Genomic DNA, 20,553 nt, shown 5'->3' on the forward strand with positions numbered 1-20,553 from the left:
CATAATAAGTATTTCTATAGATCAAACCTCAAGAAAGAGACAATATACTTAAAAATAAAAATGTACTTAATATTTACAAACTCTTGAAAAGAGAAAGAATACACAATCTTATTCCAATACATAGCAAGTTCCTAGACATTGAAACATATTTTATAGAAAATATTACTCTTTGATACGTACTACATTGCAAAAATATTACTCTTTGATACGTACTACATAGCAAAAATCAATGAAGTTTTCTCTCTAGATTGCAAGACATAATAATTATATCTATAAATAAACTATAGATATAGATCAATGTTTACAAACTCTTTAAAAGAGAGAAGAATGCATCACCCCCAATAAATTGAACCAAACACTAGAGAATATTACAATTAGAACTTAGAATTCTTTATGCAGATCAAACCTCAAGAAAGAGGTATCACATCGTTACATTAAAACCAATATAAGCTTCACAAAAAGGAAGCACACATCATTACAAAAAAAACATTGGTCCAAGCACTTCCAAGCAAGATATAAGTGAGACGATAATAGATCATAAGCCTCAGCCAAGTAAATCCTCCTCAATTGGGACCATTCATTTGACGACTCAATTGTTGTAGCAAGGCATTGAACCTATTAACATTCATTTGGAACTGCAAAAACGGTAGTCGACAACCCCTCTGGAAAATCATAGGCTCACGGTCATCTGCATGCCCCCAAAACGATGCCCACATATCATTCAACAACAAATTCATCAACCTACTTGTCTCAGAGACAATTGCTGAAAGTTCCCTCACTTCACCACCCAAACCACTCGAGACTTGTTGAAGAACACTCTGGGTGTGCTTTGTCTCGCACACAACACCATACAAACCCTTAGCTTGTTCATGCAACTCTGCAGAGTAAATAGCAAGTGCATGATCGACACGTGTGGATAAACTCATCTGCAATTCCATCAACTCATTCATCTTGGTCTCGAGGTGTTTAAACTCCAAAGAACTTGAAGCAGCCTTTGTGTTTCTTTGGATCCTTGATGTCCTTGTGGATTTACTAACATGCCCTCCTTGTTGCCTTGCCACTTCTTTCATCTTTCGCACATTAACTTTATTCACTCTATTAAACTCCACATTTTGGCTGCAACAAAATACACAAATGACTATCTTCCAAAAAAGAACAAAATACATTGGTGAAAATACAATTATTAGAATAATAACTATCTCCCATACCCATGCGAACGGCTCCAAGCAGGCAAGCATCGAAGAGATGATGTTGTCGCTGTTTTCTTTGATTCAACCAAATCAATTGCATTCAATGGAGTCGAATGCACTATGTCTGGAACATCGTCCATAGCTTTGCTTTGTTCCATGATGACTGCACGAAACTTTCAATAGAGTATAAGAGTCCCAATAGAGAAATATCAAATCTTAAAGCCATTGAAGACAAACACATTTCCAACTGAAAACCCTAAATCGAAAGTGTGTTGGACTCAAAGACAAAAAAACAGTCATGCATGAACACATGTAAATAATCATGTATGAGCACACACATACACAGTGCTCACCAAAATCCAATTAATGATTCCCCTCTTCAATGGATGTCCATTCATCCACATGTGCACATGACACTCACCAAATATATAGCCATGCCTTACCTCCTCTCTCTCTCTCTCTCTCTCTCTCTCTCTCTCTCTCTCTCTCTCTCTCTCTCTCTCTCTCTCTCTCTCTCTCTCTCTCTCTCTCTCTCTCTCTCTCTCTCTCTCTCTCTCTCTCTCTCTCTCTCTCTCTCTCTCTCTCTCTCTCTCTCTTTGTGCAAGCCCTACTAATGGATGTTCATTCGTCTAGATCCATACATAGGTCTTGGCAAAGGCTCGAATGTGTTAAAGATCCAAAGATGTTCGATGCTCAAAGATGAATGAATACCAAGGTGAAAATATGAAAATATAAACTATCAAAATGAGATCAAAAATAAAAAATTCTTAATAATTTGGAAGAGATAGACAATGTTTATTAAAATTAAAATGGAGATTTTTATCGATTTAAAAAGTCCTTACACAACTCATTAAAAAAGTCTTGCAAAGATTATATATATCAAGTATGTGGCGATTTTCAATTTGGAAGAGATAGACAATGTTTTTCAAAATGGAGATTTTCAAGGATGTGCTTATGCAGCGGCGACTTATCCAAGTTAACATTGCCAAAAACCTATCTAGATAAACTTTAAAAGAAGCAAATTGCACATCAAGGGCAATGCTCTCGAGTGAAAGGGAATGAACCCACATGGTGATTCATCTGGGTTAACATTGCCGAAAAACTATTAAGGGAAACTTTCAAAGAAGTAAGTTGCACATCAAGGGAAACATTTTCATTCTTGTGAGCAATTAACTCACATACGCCATCCTCTGTAGGACCAGCACTGTCAATAAGATCTTTCATCTTCTCATCATGATCATCCAAGGATCCAATACGTGGCCAATACTTTCGGACATGGTCATATATCTTGCCCATGTAACCCTTGATTTCTTCCAACTCATCCTGTATCCTCACCCCATCACAAAGGTTTCCTTCGTATTTCTCCTCCAAAATTCTCTCAATCCTCTGTAGATGGCTATCAATGCTCTCACCAAGAGAATTCGAAGCCCTTTGATGTCGAAATAGTGCCTTTACTTACTTCTCAAGCCCATCCAAGCGATGAATGAATCTCAAAAAACTAACAGAACTTTCATATCCTCCAACATGCCTGAGTGCACAACGAACTGCCTTATTCCTTACCTCTTTCCCTTTGCAAACATTTATTTGCACACTGGGAGCGTACTGCACGACATTTGCTACAGACACATTTTTTTCCTCCATGCTGCGCAAAACACATGCGTCAACATCCAAGTGCATATCAACTATTCTTATCTTATCTTAAAAATTAGAAACAGTGGAAGATCGTAGATGACATTAGATTAACTTCCAATGCATTAAATTTAAACATACGTGCATTAGACCATATGATTGACTATAATAGAATTTGCTATAGTAAGTAGCATCTAAAGTGAGGTTTCAATTTGTTTATCCCACACATAGGAGTCAAGTGGGTCTTCAAGATGCATTTGGATTATTTCAAGCAAATTCTCATGGCTTCCTAGTTGAGAGATTAGGCTTTTTGTCACAATGGATGTATCCATTTTATGATGCAAAACCCGCCTTGCATAATGAGAAAAGTCAAGGATCAAAGCCAACGCCACAATGACCAGTGAGTTGGTATTTTAGGTGGTGCACCTAACATTGCATGGTGCACACCAACTAATATCCTTTCTTAGAAAATCATGCCCCACCCCTGCCAATGAAACTATAATTCACACACTAAACAATCTCCTAAGTTTAAAAACATCAATAATGAATTTTTAATGCCATGAAGGGTTACCACATCCATGCCAACCCCACAAATCGCAATGAGTTGATCTGAAGGATAGTTGTACCTCTCAATAATGAAAGTCACAACCACGAATAAGTAAATAGTAATAAACACCATATTGGGGAATATGGGAATTTTCCATAAGTTTGGGATACATGGTCAAATCTTTGGATTTGTCATTACTTGAATATTATAACTCCAAATCAAGTGCTCTATAGCTCAATAGATTCCATTTTCCAAGCACTTTCCAATGATAGGTCATATCATATGGTTTTGAGAAACTTATTGGCATGTTATCCAGGTGCCACCATTTTAGTATTCAAAAAATGGGAATTGGGAGATTCCCAAACTCACTAATATTGTGTTAATATAATCTATATCTAGCTTTCTAAGTTGAATAATGCCCTACGAATTGCAATCAATGAGGCAAAGGATAGTTCTATCCACATATCCTAAAACGCTTATCAGCAAGATAATAACAACAATAAAATAAGATAACAAAAACAATAAACTAATATCTATATCTATCTAATCTAATCTCCTATATCTATATCTACAAACTAATTAGATAACAATAAACTAATAAAACAATATCTAATCTAAATCTTATCTTAATCTAATCTAAATAAAATAAGACCACAATAAATTATAAATTATAAACTAACAATAAATAAACTAATAAACAATACAACAGTAATCATCATCATCATCATTTCATTATTATCATTATCATCATTTTTTTAATTATTATATTATATAAACTAATTAGTTAGATATTATTATTTAGATATTATTATTATTACTATTATTATTATTATTTAGATAGACTAATAATATCTAAACAATAATAAAAAATAATAAACTAATAATATCTAAATAAAAAACAACCAATAATAATAATAAACAACAATAATAATAAACTATTCCTAATCATAATCATAAATCATAAATAATAATAACTAAATCTAAATTCTAAATATTATATCTTATCTTAATCACAATAAAATAATTCATCATCATCATCATCATCATCATCTAAACTAATTAGATATTATTATTATTATTATTATTATTATTAGATATTATTATTTAGATACAAACTAATAATATCTATCTAAACAATAATAAACTAATAATATCTAAATCTAATCTAAATAAAATAAAATAATACCACAACAATAAACTTACAATAACAATCATCATCATCATCATTATTTTACAACAACAATCATCATCATGATCATCATCATCATCATCATTTTAGATAACACTAAACTAATTAGTAAACTAATAAACCAATTAGATAACAATAATAATAATAATAATAATAATAATAATAATAATAATAACAATGAAACAATAATAATAATAATAATAATAATAATAATATATAATTAGATACCACAATAAACTAACAAAACAATATCTAAATCTAAATCTTATCTTAATCTAAACATCTAAACATCATCATTATGATCATCATCATCATCATCATCATCATATAAATAAACTAAAAACTAATTAGTCATCATCATCATCATCATCATCATCGTCATCAACATTAGTTTATTTATTGTTATCTAACTAACTAATTAGTTTTATTAGTTTATTGTTATCTATCTAATCTAATTAGTTTATATGATGATAGCAATAAACTAATAAAACTAATTAGTTAGTTAGATAACAATAAATAATTAGATAACAATAAATAAACTAATAAACTAATAAACTACTTAGTAAATAAATAAAATAATACCACAACAATAACAATCATCATCATAATCATCATCATCATCATCATATAAACTAATTAGATTAGATAGATAACAATAAACTAATAAAACTAATAAACTAATAAAACTAATTAGTTAGTTAGATAACAATAAATAAACTAATAAACTACTTAGTAAATAAACTAATTAGATAGATAACAATAAACTAATTAGATAACAATAAATAAACCAATAAACTAATTAGTAAACTAATAAACTAATAAAACAATTTCATCATTATCATTAATCATTAATCATTATTATTATTATTTATTAACATTAACATTAACAATAAACCAATAAAAGTAATTAGTAATCTAATATCTAAAAATCTAAAAAATAAATTGTAAGAAGCTAGGAATAGCAAATAAGTGTTAATAATGTTGATATTATGCCATGTCACACTGACATTGGTATAAAAGGAGAGAAGATGTAATTTTTCACATCTTTTTGACACATTAATACAATTACAGACTTTCTCTCCCTTCTTACTCACAGCTTCTATGGCTTCCCCTTCTTTCTTGTCTTTCTCTCTCTAAATCTAGTCTTTCTCTCTCCTCGTCACTCTTATTCTCTCTCTTCCTGTAGTCTTTCTCTCTCCTATGTAGTCTTCTCTCTCCTCTTTCTCTCTCCCTAGTTCTCTCTCTGACAAGTGGTATCAGAGCTTCAGTCTTTGATACATTATTTTCTTCCATTTTCAGTCCCATTTTTCCTATTTCAAAACCAATTTCAGACAAAAATGGTACAAGACAGTGACTAGTAGAGTACTGCAGGACACTTACAGTTAGCAAGAGACTACATCTGGAGATATCCAAGGTCAGATATGGCGGGTAAAGGCTTAAATAGCTGGACGTCATCAAATTTCATGCAAAAATGGAGGTAACTAGGGTAAAGGATGGTTAACCGGGCTCAATTAGAGACTAAACTACAGTTACTTTTCAAAAGAGGTCTTCCTTTCCTCTTTCTTCAAGCTCTGCCCAAGATTTCATGGAGTTTGCTGGCTGAGATCTCTTCTTTTTTCACTGATCCTTGCTCTCCATCAACAATGGCCTGCATAATGGCACTCTAGACAACAAATGCAACAAGTAGAGCACCATTTCATGCCCTGTTGAAGCTGCCACGTGGCTTGGACAGCAGCCCGAAATTTGCGCTGATTTTTCCAGCCCTGTTCTCCATCATTTCTCAGCTAATCTTCAGCTATGGTGCTTCTAATTCATCCTTGGCAGTGATTCCTTCAAGGTCCTGGTGTGTTTACTCCAAAATAGAGCTATATTTCTCAACTTTTCACTCTCTTGAAACCCTACAAGAACAGTCCATGGGCAACCATGAAAGCTTCAGCCCAAGCTTTCGTTTCTTGACAATTTCTTGAAGATTCTTCATCCTTTTGGCCCGTGGAATCATCTCAGCAAGGATTCTTCAACAAATTGCAAGGATTAAGCATGGAATGGTTAAAGATTGAAGATCAAGAGCTTCTATGGAGCAAAAATTTGGGGAAAACGGGTTTAATGCTTCAATTTCAAGCATTTGAAACTTCAAGGTTGGTCTCAAGCACCGGATAAGCAAGCCTTATGGATTATTTTACCAACATTGGACAACCGGGGGCTCTATCAAGCATTTGAGAATTGATCAAGTCATCTTCAGCCATGTCAAGGTACTTCTCTTCAATTCTTAATCTCTTTCATTAATCCAATTGCTGAGCTTAATCCATTTGATTGAGAGATTAAAGAATTGAACATTATTCATTAAATTCTCAGCCAACCTTTGCTTGAATCCATCTATTCATGAATGCAATGCTTGCTTAATGCATATTAGTTCCAATCAGTGAATTAGAGGCTTCAATTTGAAATTTCAGCATAACACTTGAATCCTATTGACTGAATACATTGATTGATGCCTTTGTTTACTCTAATCCAATTAATTGGCTGAATTTCTTTTGCCCAAATTGAAATATTGTAAAAGGGTAAGTACCAGCAATCAGTGAGTCACTGAATTGTATCGGTAAGACCCTTCTCCTATCCCAATTTTTCTTATCTCAATCAATTGCATCTCATGAAAGGCTGAACGAATATTTCTGAATTGCATATCATGCTGATTGCTTAGCACACTAGCCTCTGCCATGTTGATATTCCCACCGAGGAAAAAGGTGGATGCCGGGGGAGATAGTGGGACAAAAGAGAGGTGACCCTCCCTCACTATCGAAGATCCCGAAGGGGTGCAACCAACCGACCCGGGGGGAACTTTGCCCACCTCCCGGTGATTCGGAGCCTGTGTAGGGAGCCTGTCATGCCGTTTTATCCCTCACACAGGTACAGCGAGTGGAGGATTGAAGATTGAAGACTTTCCAAAGACTCAAGTACCTACAGGACCAAAACAGGGTAAAACATGAAATTTACAGGTCACTTACAGGGTATTTACAGGTGGTTACAGGTACACCCTTCATTGCTGAAGCACAAGTGCAGGTACTACAGGGTACCTGACAGGTCCTATATACCCCTTTGCAGGGTTTGGTAACCATTTGGGGTTACTATCTTGCATTACAGGGTCAAAACAGGGCACTTACAGATCTAGACAGGGTGCAGGACTGGACAGTTCAAACTCTGAAATCTAGCTACAGAATTTTCTGTCCTAAACCTGTTATAGTGTGCTATAGCTCATCTCGAAGAGGGAATTGTTAGCTTCGATTCGCACAAAAAAGTTCTAAAATCGGAGCTTCCTAGCCAAAGTTATAGCCGTTTTACTGACAGGGAGTACTGCAAGACTGCACTAGTATGGCAGGACATAAAGGCAAAAATAAGGTCCAGGAGGATTATGCTCCGCAAATCAGGGATTCCATGATGGATAGCACACTTCAAGAGAACCCTGAAGAGCTTCAACAACAATGAGAAATCAGTATACTCAATAATACTTTGTGTGCCCATGAACAAAGACATAGGGAACGACATGAGGCCATCTTGTCAAGAATGGAGCAGATGGTTCAATCTACTGATCACACCAAGGCTTCTATTGATAAGTTGGTAGAATCCAACGAACAACTCATGACACAAATTGCTAAATTTATGCAGTTGCAAATGGCATCAAAGGAAGTTAATGAGAAGGCTTGTTCAAACAGTGGCCCTTCAGTCCCACTTCAGCCATCTAACCAGAATGGTCATGGAAATGGGATTATTGGAAGAAGAGGCATTCCAAATAGTCAGTATGAAGTAGGAGAAGCTTCACAAAGGCATGATGACTATTTGGGCCCTTCAGTCCCACTTCAGCCATCTAACCAGAATGGTCATGGAAATGGGATTATTGGAAGAAGAGGCATTCCAAATAGTCAGTATGAAGTAGGAGAAGCTTCACAAAGGCATGATGACTATTTGGGCAGTTTGAATGGGGCCAATACTCAAGCTTTTGGACTGCATACTCAAAATTCCAGGGGTACTTTGCCAACAGGAAGATTACATGGTAATTCTCAGCCACCTGTTGGAAGATTTCAGTCTCAATTTGGAGGTTCTGTACTTGGAAATCCTGATCAGCCAATTTTGGGACAGCAACCCTTTCATGAAAGAGAATTCAAAGACAAAATTATTTTAGCCAAATTCAATGGCCAGTCATCTTCACCATCAGAATTAGAGGAATGGACCTCTAAAATGGAGTCTTACTTTGATATATACCCTAAAACTGATGATATGAAGATTCACTTTGCTTCCTTGCATCTAGAAGGATTTGCCCATACTTGGTGGAGGTATATCAAGAAAGAGAATATACTTATTGAGAATTGGGAAGCTTTCAAGGCACTTATGGCTGAAGTCTTTGTTTCACCTCTTGAAAAAGAGAAGCTAGCACGGAGATGGTATGGTTTGGAACAAAGGGGCCTAAGTGTAAGAGAATATACAAACCAATTCCTTAACTTGACCATGTATGTGGAAAGCATCAGTGATGAGGCCAAGCTACACAAGTTTATGTATGGTTTAGAGCCATCTTTGTCAGCTGATGTTATGGCGCAAAATCCTACTTCACTTTTCAAGGCTATTGAGCTTGCGGAGCGCTATGGAAGAAAGTATAGGAAAGAGTCTTCATTTCAGTCAAGTTATGGACAGCCAAGGACTGTTTTAAAGCAAGGACAAGTTGATAACATTTATGGCAGCAATCATATGCCTAGTGGGAGCTTATGGGTACCAACTTATCCTCCATTCAATGCTTCTAGGTTTCAAAGTAATTTCAGGACAGCAAACAGTCCAAAGTTTGAATTTAAGCAGGGTGACAACAAGCCTAAGTCCACTTCAGCTAATACAAATCCCAAATCTATTCCCATAGATCTTTACAAGGAAAGGAAGGACAAGGGCTTATACTTCAAGTGTGGAGAAAAGTATACTCCTGATCATGCTTCAAAGTGTGTATACAAAAATGTCAAGCCAAAGCTTCAGAGTATGCTAGTTTTTGAGGACTTTGAAGATAACATAGATGAAGCTAATGCAGTGGCAATCAATGCTGAAAATGAAGATTTTGAGGATGACGGTGGACAGGAGTACTTTTATGATCCAGGCGACTCTTTTCCTTTTGATCCAGGCAGAGATGTTCCGTTTGATCCTGATGGATCTTGTGATGAGTCGCTTGCTGCCACTAATTGTTCTATCTCTATGGATGCTTGGACGGGATCTAAGATCCCTAATACACTTCGTATGAAGGGAAGCATATGTGGAAAGCCAGTGTTCATCCTGATAGATAGTGGCAGTACTCACAGTTTTGTCAATAAGTCCATCATGGACAAGTTAAATTGTGTTCCCACAGACTTACAGCAGCCCATTAGAGTACAAGTGGCTAATGGTGAAGAGGAAATCAGCACACAGATTTGCCCACAGGTTTCTTTGCAGTTGGCTAAAAATTTTGAAGTCAAAGTAAACCTGATCACTTTGGAAATGGGGCCCATAGATATTGTACTTGGTTGTGATTGGTTGATGACATTAGGAAGGATCACTATGGATTTCTCACAGTTATATATGGAGTTTATCTCCAATGGACAGCTCATCCATTTACAGGGAATTCCTAGTAGATCTGATTTTCAGCTTATCACCATTCAACAACTCAAGAGAGAGTACAAGAAGCGCTCACAGATATTTGTTTTGCATTTGAACAAAGAAACACAGGATCATCCTAATAATTTAGCAAATCATCCAGCCTTGATAGCTCTTCTTGAGGAGTATAGAGATTTGTTTGAAGTACCTACTTCATTGCCTCCTAAGAGAGCGGTAGATCACCCCATTGATTTGGAGCCCAACTCAAAGACAATCAATAAGCCAGCTTACAGACTATCAAAATGTGAATGAGAGGAAGTAGCCAAGCAAATCAAAGAGCTTCTTGAAATGGGATTCATTGAACCAAGTTCTTCACCTTATGCATCTCCAGTCCTATTAGTCAAAAAGAAATATGGATCTTTCAGAATGTGCATTGACTACAGGGATCTCAATAAGATAACAGTGAAGAACAGGTATCCTATACCCATGATTGATGATTTGCTTGATGAACTTAAGGGGGCTCGATTTTTCACGAAGATTGATTTGAGTTCAGGGTATCATCAGATTCGCATGAGAGAGGGTGATGAAGTCAAGACTGCTTTTAGGACTGATCGTGGGCTCTATCATTTCTTGGTGATGCCATTTGGGCTTACAAACGCTCCAGCTACCTTTCAAAGCCTGATGAATAAGATCTTGCAACCTTTCCTCTTTCAGTTTGTCTTGGTGTTCTTTCATGACATCTTGATCTATAGCAAGACTTTATAGGATCATTTGTCACATATGAGGAAGGTTTTTGATGTGTTGAGACATCATAGGCTTTTTGCTAAGGAGAAGAAGTGCTCTTTCATGCAGACTGAAGTGGAATACTTGGGGCATATAGTCAGTGAAAAAGGAATACATGCTGATCCCAAGAAGGTGCAATGCATAAGAGATTGGCCAACGCCTACTACTACTACCTCTCTTAGAGGATTTCTTGGTCTATCTTCATTCTATCGCCGATTTATAAAGCATTATGCAGCAATTGCAGCTCCTTTGATTGACAGGTTGAAGAAAGAGGCTTTCTTTTGGGATGCTCTTGCAGATAGCAGCTTCAACCAGTTAAAGGAACTACTTACTTCTACTCCTATCCTAGTATGCTCGGATTTCTCCAAAGAGTTTACTATACAGTGTGATGCTAGTGGCCGTGGCATTGGGGCTGTTTTGCTTCAGGAGCATAGAGTAATTGCATTTGAGAGCCGTAAGCTTACAGATAAGGATATGGCCATGAATGTTTATGACCAGGAAATGTTGGCTATCCTGTATGCAATCAAGAAATGGCACCATTACTTATATGGCAGCCGATTCAAAGTACATAGTGATCACCGGGTACTCAAGTATTTCCTTACTTAGTCAAATCTCACTCCAAAGCAACGTCGATGGGTAGCTACATTACAGAATTATGACTTTGACATCACTCATACAAGGGGCAAAGATAACATAGTGGCTGATTCTCTTTCTCGTATGTGGGCCTGCAAAGTGTCAGCCATGACAGAACTACATAATGATTGGATTGAAGAATTACAGGAGGCCTATCTTTTAGATGAGGAATTCAGCCAAATCTTTCAGAAATTACAGCAAGGTCTTATGGAAGAAAACTCGCATTACCAGCTTAAAAATGGTCTTATTTGGTGGAAGGGCAAGATTGTTATTCCCTCTACTTCTTCTTTCAAGCGGAAAATTATGGAGGAGTTACATTCTTCGCCTTTAGCTGGACGCTTGGGAGTTTTCAAGACTTATGACAGGATCAGTAAGAGCTTTTATTGGAAAGGACTGTGGAAAGATGTCAAGGACTTCGTTATGAAGTGTATGCCTTGTCAGCAAAATAAGGATAGCACCCATAAGCCAAGAGGTTTGTTACAGCCATTGCCTATTCCTACGGGTAAATGGACTCATATTACTATGGACTTTATCACTGGCTTACCTACTACTAAGAAGGGGTGGAATAGTATTTATGTGATGGTTGACAGACTCACCAAAGCAGCTCATTTTATCCCAACAAAAATTCAATTTACTGCTTCTCAAGTGGCCAACCAGTTTATGGAGCATATTTTTAGACTACATGGATTACCGTAGGTGATTGTCTATGATAGGGACTCAAAGTTTATGAGTAACTTCTGGCAAGCGGTATTTACATCTATGGGCACTAAGTTGGCTCCATCTACGGCTTATCATCCCCAAACTGATGGACAGACAGAGAGAGTTAATAAGTGGTTGGAGACTTATCTTCGCCATTTTTGTTATGATGTCCAAACCTCATGGGATTCTTGGTTACACTTGGCTGAGTTTGCTTATAACAATTCCACTCATGCGAGCATAGGAGTTTCACCCTTTGAGGCTTTGTATGGTTACAAGGTGCCCTTACCCACAGTCATCTTTAATGAAAAGATCAATCCTCATGGGAAGGAGGAGTTAGAAAGAATGCAGACCCTTCTTCAGCAATGCAAGGTGAATCTAAGGAAGGTTCAAGATCAAATGAAGATGTATGTTGATGAGAAGAGGAGGCCTTTAGAGTTCCAAGAAGGAGAGTTGGTTTTGTTGAAAGTGCCCAAATCCAAGTACTCTACGTTGAAAGATGGATCCAGTAATAAGCTTGCCCACAGGTTTTATGGCCCTTACAGGATCCTTAAGAGGATTGGATATTTGGCATACAAACTGGAGCTTCCCTCTTCTACAAAGATTCATAACGTCTTCCATGTTAGTCATCTCAAGCCCTATTATAGTGATCCAGTGGATATAGTTGATGAGCTGCCACCTATTGATGAAGATGGTTTTGTTCAGTACATCCCAGAGGCTGTTATAGGTCAGCGCGAAAAGAAGCTTCGATCACGTTCTATTGTGGAATATTTGATCAAATGGAAAGGTTTACCATCTGAAGAGGCTTCTTGGAGACCTGATTCTATATTGGATGAGTATCCATACTTGAGGGAGACATTGGTGGGCTGAAGCCTATTGCTTATGGAGCTAGTATTGATGCAGATTGGTTCAGGACAGCACACTGTTTTAGAACAGTTTTTATCGTACCTAATTTTCAGAATTAAGCTATCTACATGGGCTTAAAGTACTCTTCAAGAGCTTCGTTTTGATATATGGTACATCTCATTTGGACACTTCTATCAAAAGTTATGGCAGATTTGGTCCAGCAGGGACTGTTTATTCAGCAAGCTGTCTACTTTGTTCTGGGACTATTTGTTGAAGACTTTATGGCTCCATTTGCTTCTGAAGTACTTCAAATCATGTATACATTTGGGCCTTACTTCTGTTCTTCAAATTCAGCTCTTGTAATGGTCATTTTTCATTCATTTCCCATTTGTAAAGCTGTAAAACAGAGTAGTACTCTGTTCTATCCATCTCCTCTCTAATTGTTTCTAGGTTTGTTTTTGAGGACAAAAACTTTTGGGAAGGGATGGATTGTAAGAAGCTGGGAATAGCAAATAAGTGTTAATAATGTTGATATTATGCCATGTCATACTGACATTGGTATAAAAGGAGAGAAGATGTAATTTTTCACATCTTTTTGACACATTAATACAATTACAGACTTTCTCTCCCTTCTTGCTCACAGCTTCTATGGCTTCCCCTTCTTTCTTGTCTTTCTCTCTCTAAATCTAGTCTTTCTCTCTCCTCGTCACTCTTATTCTCTCTCTTCTTGTAGTCTTTCTCTCTCCTTGGTTCTCTCTCTGACATAAACTAATTAGATAGACTAATAAAACTAATTAGTTAGTTAGATAACAATAAACATAATAAAATAGTCATAATCATAATCATCATATCATAATCATCATAATCATAATCATAATCATAATCATTAATCATCATATCATATCATATCATAATCATAATTCATATTCATATTCATAAACTTAAACTTATAAACATTAAACATTAAACATATTATTAAACATATTAACATGAACATAACATTAACTAATAACATAACATCAACATTAACATAACATAACATAACATAAACATAAACATAACATAACATTAACAATAATAACATAACATAAACATAAACATAACATAATAATTAGATAGAGATTAACATAACTATTAACATTAACATTAACATAACATTAATTACTAATTAATTAATAAACTAATTAGATAACAATAAATAAACTAATAAACTAATTAGATAGATAATAATAAACTAATAAAACTAATTAGTTAGTTAGATAACAATAAACTAATCTAAAAAATAAACTACTTAAATAAACTAATAAAACTAATTAGTTAGTTAGATAATAGTAAACATAATAAAATAAAATAGTCATCATATCATAATCATAATCATAATCATAATCATATCATAATCATAATCATAATCATAATTCATATTCATATTCATATTCATAATTCATAATTTCATTTCATTTCATAATTTTTCAATTATTTAGATAAATAAATATAAATAAACTAATAATCTAATCTAATATAAATAGATAAATACATAAATAAACTAATTAGATAGATAGATAACATAACATTAAACATATTAACATTAACATAACATAGCATTAACAACATTAACATTAACAACAATAACATAACATAAACATAAACATAACATAACACAACATAATAATTAGATAGATATTAACATTAACATAACTAAAACATAACTATAAACATTAACATGACATTAATTATTAATTAACAATAACAATAATAACATAACATAACATTAAAAACATTAACATAACACAACTATTAACATAACATTAACAACATTAACATAGCATTCACAACTATTAACATAACATTAACAACAATAACATAACATAACATAACTAATAATAACATAACATAACAAACAAACAATACATATTTATAATATAATACATATTTATAACTAACTAGCAATAACAAAGTTAAAATAACAACCATTAACAAAATTAACAAAACTATATAACTATACTAACATAATAATAATTTTATTTTATTATTATTATCATTCACATTAACATTAACATTTAACACATTCACTTAACACATTAACATTTTAACATAATAACAATATACAATAATAAAAATAAAAATGTAATGTAATAATAACATATAACATAATAATAATAATTTTATTATTATTATCATTCACATTAACATTAACACATTTACATTAACATTTAACACATTCACTTAACACATTAACATTTTAACATAAATAATAACAATATACAATAATAAAAATAAAAATGTAATGTAATGTAATAATAACCTAATAATATTTTTTTATTATTATCATTCACATTAACATTAACACATTCACTTAACACATTAACATTTTAACATAATATAAATAACAATTATTATGATCATTCACATTAACATTAACACATTCACTTAACACATAACATTAACTAACATTAAACTAACATTCACATTAATCACATAAACTAACATTAACTAAAATTAGTCATTACATTACATTAATCATTAACATTGATCATAACTAACATAACATTTAACATTAATTTAACATTAACTAACATTCACATTAATCACATAAACTAACATTAACTAAAATTAATCATTAACATTGATCACATCACATCACATCACATTATTAATGTGATGTGTTAAATGTGTTAATGTTAATCACATTACATTGTCCACAGTAATTAATCACATCACATTAATCATTAACATTGATCACATCACATCACATTATTAACTAACAATAATCACGTTAATCACTTTATTAACTAACAGTAATCACAATAACTAACAATAACAATTAATCAACATTAACTCAAATTGATTAAATATTAATTAATGATTATTAATATTAATAACTGCCGGGGTGGACGCGATTAATAACTGCCCGCGGGGGGGGGGGGGGGATTAATACTGCCCGGGGGGGGCGCAGCGGTGTGCGGGGGGGAGGATGACTGGGTGGGCAGCGTGACTGGGGGGGATGACTTGGCGGGGAGGGAGGATAACTTGGTGGTGGTGGGGGGAAGGGTATCACTGGTCGGGGGGGGCAGCGTGACTTGGGGGGGTTGGGGAGAGAGAGAGAGAGAGAGAGAGAGAGAGAGAGAGAGAGAGAGAGAGAGAGAGAGAGAGAGAGAGAGAGAGAGAGAGAGAGAGAGAGAGCACCTTGAACGAACGAACACAGTGCTCAAAGCACATTCAGCTCCTTCACTTCAGCTTCTTCAGCTCGTGAATCAACGAAAGCTCCTCAAGCACCTGAATGAACGAAAGCGAAGCCTTCTCCACCCTCCTATCTATATCTAAGTTTATCCTCATCATGAGAGAGGGAGGACGTGAAGACGTGGGGCATTAAAGCCACCTCAACCTCCCACGCATGCATGCAATTCAAATTCAAAAGGTTTGGGAGAAAAAGGGAGGCTTGGGAGGAAGATAGAGGCTTGGAAGAAAAATGGAGGTTCAGGAGATAACCGAACCTCCAACGAAAATAATAAGTAAGAATAGATGTTACTCCAACATGTTTAAAAGATATAAGATGGTTTGAATAGATACTACATGTCTACCTTGTTCTTTCTTAAACTCCTCTTCTATTTCTAAACATCAATCATTGCATTTTTCATCAACCTTATTCTTCCTTGAGCCCCTCTTCTATTTCAAAACATCTACTACTATATTTTTCATCAAGAAACCATTGATTCACATCGATTTTTAATGTGGTTGAAGATGTTAGGTGCATCATTAAAATGTTGATTCACATCAATTATTTAGTAAGCACTAATTAGTTTGGAACATCAATAATTTGGAATTTAAAAAATTTAGAATAAAATGTTTATACTTGACCAGTAGAAGTTCTCGAGCCCACTAGAGTAGTTTTTTTTTTACAAGTCTTCATCGAGTCCTTAATCTATACTATTAGTTAAGGAAAAGTAGGGAGCGGATGCCACGTGGCAGCCCCCCACCTCCCCCACAAAAGTCTATACTATTAGTTAAGGAAAGGTAGGGGGTGGGTGCCACGTGGCAACCCCCCACCTCCCCCACAAAAAACAAAGAGAATGCAAGGGCGGGTGCCACACGTCCAGCACCCGCCCCCCCCCCCCCCCCGCCCGCAAAAATCGCGTCCGCCCTAACGCTTCGCCGGGGTGAGCCTAGACGCGGAGCGCCTATTTTTTTTACAAGACTTCATCGAGTCCTTATGGTCCCTCCATTTTTAGAGGGACTACAACTTTCTACAAGGACTCTCACAAGCTTCACTACGTAACAGCCTGTGGATCTCTTTCTCTCTCTCTCTCTCTCTCTCTCTCTCTCTCTTCCGAAATGCTGCTTTTTATAGTGTATCAAAATTTATTTGCTGCACAGGCAATCACAAGGGCCACACATACTACTTCACAAGCGTGGCCGTAAGCTTTCCATGGCGGGTCCCCTCCATAACAAGTCTACAAACTTTGGCATGATGGGGATCCTTTGGAAGAAAGGGAGGAGGCTACCACAAAAGCGTTCCTCTGTATCAGTACAAATTTTCATTATTTAATGATAAACTTTTTAAATTAGTAGATTTTTATGGCTATCCGTAATGGACGGCAATGCGAGGAGTGATCGAGCTGGAGCTGGAGACGTGTTGGCGTGTCCTGATGGCGACGGGTCGATTGAGGAGATCGTGGACCTGCGAGGAGGGGAGGTTGGGGTAGCCGGCGCGGGTGCTGCTGCCGACGCGACCGACTAAGGCGTGGGGGTCTCCGGCGCACGTGGACAGAAGGGGGCCGCAGTGCAGGGACTGGGCGAGGTTGGCGAGCGAAGGGAGAAGGTTGTAGAGCTGGTAGGCGAAGGAGACGATGGTAACGGTGCAAAGGGTCACGCCCAAGGAGATGGTCCAGGTCATGGAGGCTTGGTACGCGCGTTTCTGGTCCAGGTCATGGAGGCGTGGTATGGCTGCGAAGCCAGCCGCCGAGAAGGCTACCAGGACCAGGACCAGCGACGTGGCCAGGATAGACGCCGCAAGCACCATGGCCCCCCTCAGCTGCTTCACTATGCCGCCCACGTACTTCTTAGGGGTGGGCAGGAGGGCGCCCACGGTCACGAATACTGTCGCCACGGCCAGGAAGAAGGCCAGGCTGTTGGCCGTCCAGAACACCTTGGAGCTGCGCCGCCCGAACTCGGCCGGCGACGGCGCCGGAGGCTGCAGCCACCCCGCGTACGTCACGCTGGCCACCAGCACCGCCCCCACCAGGATCGCGTTCACCACCCCGACGTACACCTCCCTGTCCCTGAACAGCTTCTCTTCGTGTGCCCTGAACGCCGGCGGCCCCGCCTCCAGCATCAGCCGCCTCACCTCCTCCTGCTTGCTCTCGAACGCTCGCTGCAGCGCCGTCTTCCCGTCTGTGTCCTCTATGCTCGGACTGATCTGCGACGCCACCTCCCCCATCCTCAGAAGCTTCGCCACTATGTCCGACCTCCCGTGCTCCACTGCCCAGTGCAGACATGTCCTCTTGTGCTTCTCATCCCATTGGTTCACCGTCACCCCCGGCGCTTGCGCCCTCTCCAGCATGAATTCGAATGCCAGATACCGTTTGGCGTACAGGGCTAGATAGATGGGCAGAGACGACTCGAAGTACTCCACGTCTGTCACTGATAGCTTGTTCGTGTAGCCCCGCGGGTGCACAGCCTGCGCCTGATCAGGATAATCGATGCTGCTCTTCATCAGCTCATCTTTGAGACGCTCCATTATCAAGGAGTTAATGCTCAGGCTTGATGGATCCTGCAAACCGGATGGAATGCCCAGCTCCAGAAGCTCCTGTAAAACCTCTCTGCTCTTGGAGCTTACCTCTTCAGCTTGCGCCCCGCCGGCCAGCAGCGCGCAGGACAGCAGCTTGGCGTAGTTCGACGGCTGATCTGGCGGAAGAAAGCCGAAACTCCTCATGGCTTTCACAGCCTCTGCGTTTCCAGCATCCACGGCCTCTGCAAGGAAAGAGTTGTAGTCTACACTTTCATCTCGAACATCGCCACAGGAAGCCCAACAGTTGAGCACACGGCTGATGCTGCCGGAGCTCTGGCCGTATCGGGCTGCATAGTGGAGGATGGTCTTGTTGTGCTTGTCGGTGAGAGAAGCCCGTGCATCTGGCTTCCTGGTCATGATCACCGAATCCCGCCAGTGGCCGCTCACCGAACAGAAGGTGGGGAAATGCTGCAGCAACCGTTCCAGCATATCATGATCACCACCGCTGCATGTGTTCTGATCAAGATGCAGCATAGAATGGCTATCATGTCTAACAATATAGCTCACGGGCATCATATTTTCCTTGTTCTTCTTACACAGTTGCGCACCTGCCCGCACCAATACCGTGGCCACGGACAGGTGCCCCATCAGGACAGCCAGGTGCAGAGGGGTGTCGCCATTCTTCTCATCTGCAATGTCTACATCCGCCTTGTGGCGGAGCAGGCACGTTACTGCCTCCGCGTGCCCATAGACAGCGGCAAGGTGCAAAGGGGTCATCCCGCTCCCATTCTTCTGATCAATCATGCCAGACAGCGAACCTTTGGCAGCTAACGCACTCAATTCTGCTTCAAGAGCCTGCGCGTCACCGCATCGAGCTAGGCAGAAGAGGAGGGGCACATTCCCAGCTTCTTTTGCCCCTTCTGTTCTTCCTTCATTTGCCCCGATCATCAATGGTGATCCCGAATCAGCAGCTATGGTCGAAGATGCACGATCCGAGGAGTTGGCGCCCACATCGTTCATTTGTATCGCCATGTGGCTCATTCCACCCGAACGTCTATCATGCGGAGGCAACATGGCTTTGGCATCAAGGGCCCTCAGCCTTGAATGAATAGTTCTGAGGTGCAGCCTCGATTCTGGACCATAAGAAGGCCTGCGGTATTCTACGCATGATAATAAACAAATAACACACGCAAGCGCAACTTTGTCGAAGCTTATTGTGGGAAGAGGAAATCCTTGCCAAGTTGCCATAGTCAAACACGCCAAAAGCTGCAGTCAGCGTTTTCCTTCGCCAACGGAGATAAAATAGGGAATTAGGGTCCCCTTCACGCCAAAAGCCTTTTTTCCCTCCCCCCAAACGTCCAGACTCACTCGAGACTCTTTAAGATACTAAAAACTGAGCTTCATGGTGCACTCAAGCCACCACATGACACCTTCCCGCCAAGCTTTTACAAGTAATCGTGCAAGGAAGCTCACTTAAAAAATTTGCAACCGCCCTCCCTTGTAATGTACTCATTACTTTGTTTATTTTAATGTACGTATACATTCCAAAGAAAATTGATTTATGTTGCACATTTTTAAAAACTAATTTTAATTATGAAATTGACTCCCACTATGAAGATAATTGTTACTATTAATGAGATATTATATGCCTGTTCATGGAAGGAAGACTTGGGAGACCTTCCCAAGACTAGCTTATTAAGACTATATCTGTAGTATAGAA

At 38.0% G+C, this 20,553-nt stretch overlaps 1 protein-coding gene across 1 annotated transcript; it reads right to left on the reverse strand.

The window, feature by feature from the left end:
* Positions 1 to 17,248: 17,248 nt before the first annotated feature.
* On the reverse strand, positions 17,249 to 20,034 carry LOC148014810 (uncharacterized). The gene has a single exon (XM_087665812.1). It carries the CDS (start codon positions 19,905 to 19,907, stop codon positions 17,685 to 17,687), a length of 2,223 nt encoding a protein of 740 aa, XP_087521938.1. The 5' UTR covers positions 19,908 to 20,034; the 3' UTR covers positions 17,249 to 17,684.
* Between the last annotated feature and the right edge of the window lie 519 nt (positions 20,035 to 20,553).

The sequence above is a fragment of the Lygodium microphyllum genome, chromosome 24 (genome assembly GCF_053477565.2).
Source record: "Lygodium microphyllum isolate KBCC chromosome 24, Lygodium_microphyllum_v1.1.10, whole genome shotgun sequence".
Classification (NCBI taxonomy): domain Eukaryota; kingdom Viridiplantae; phylum Streptophyta; class Polypodiopsida; order Schizaeales; family Lygodiaceae; genus Lygodium; species Lygodium microphyllum.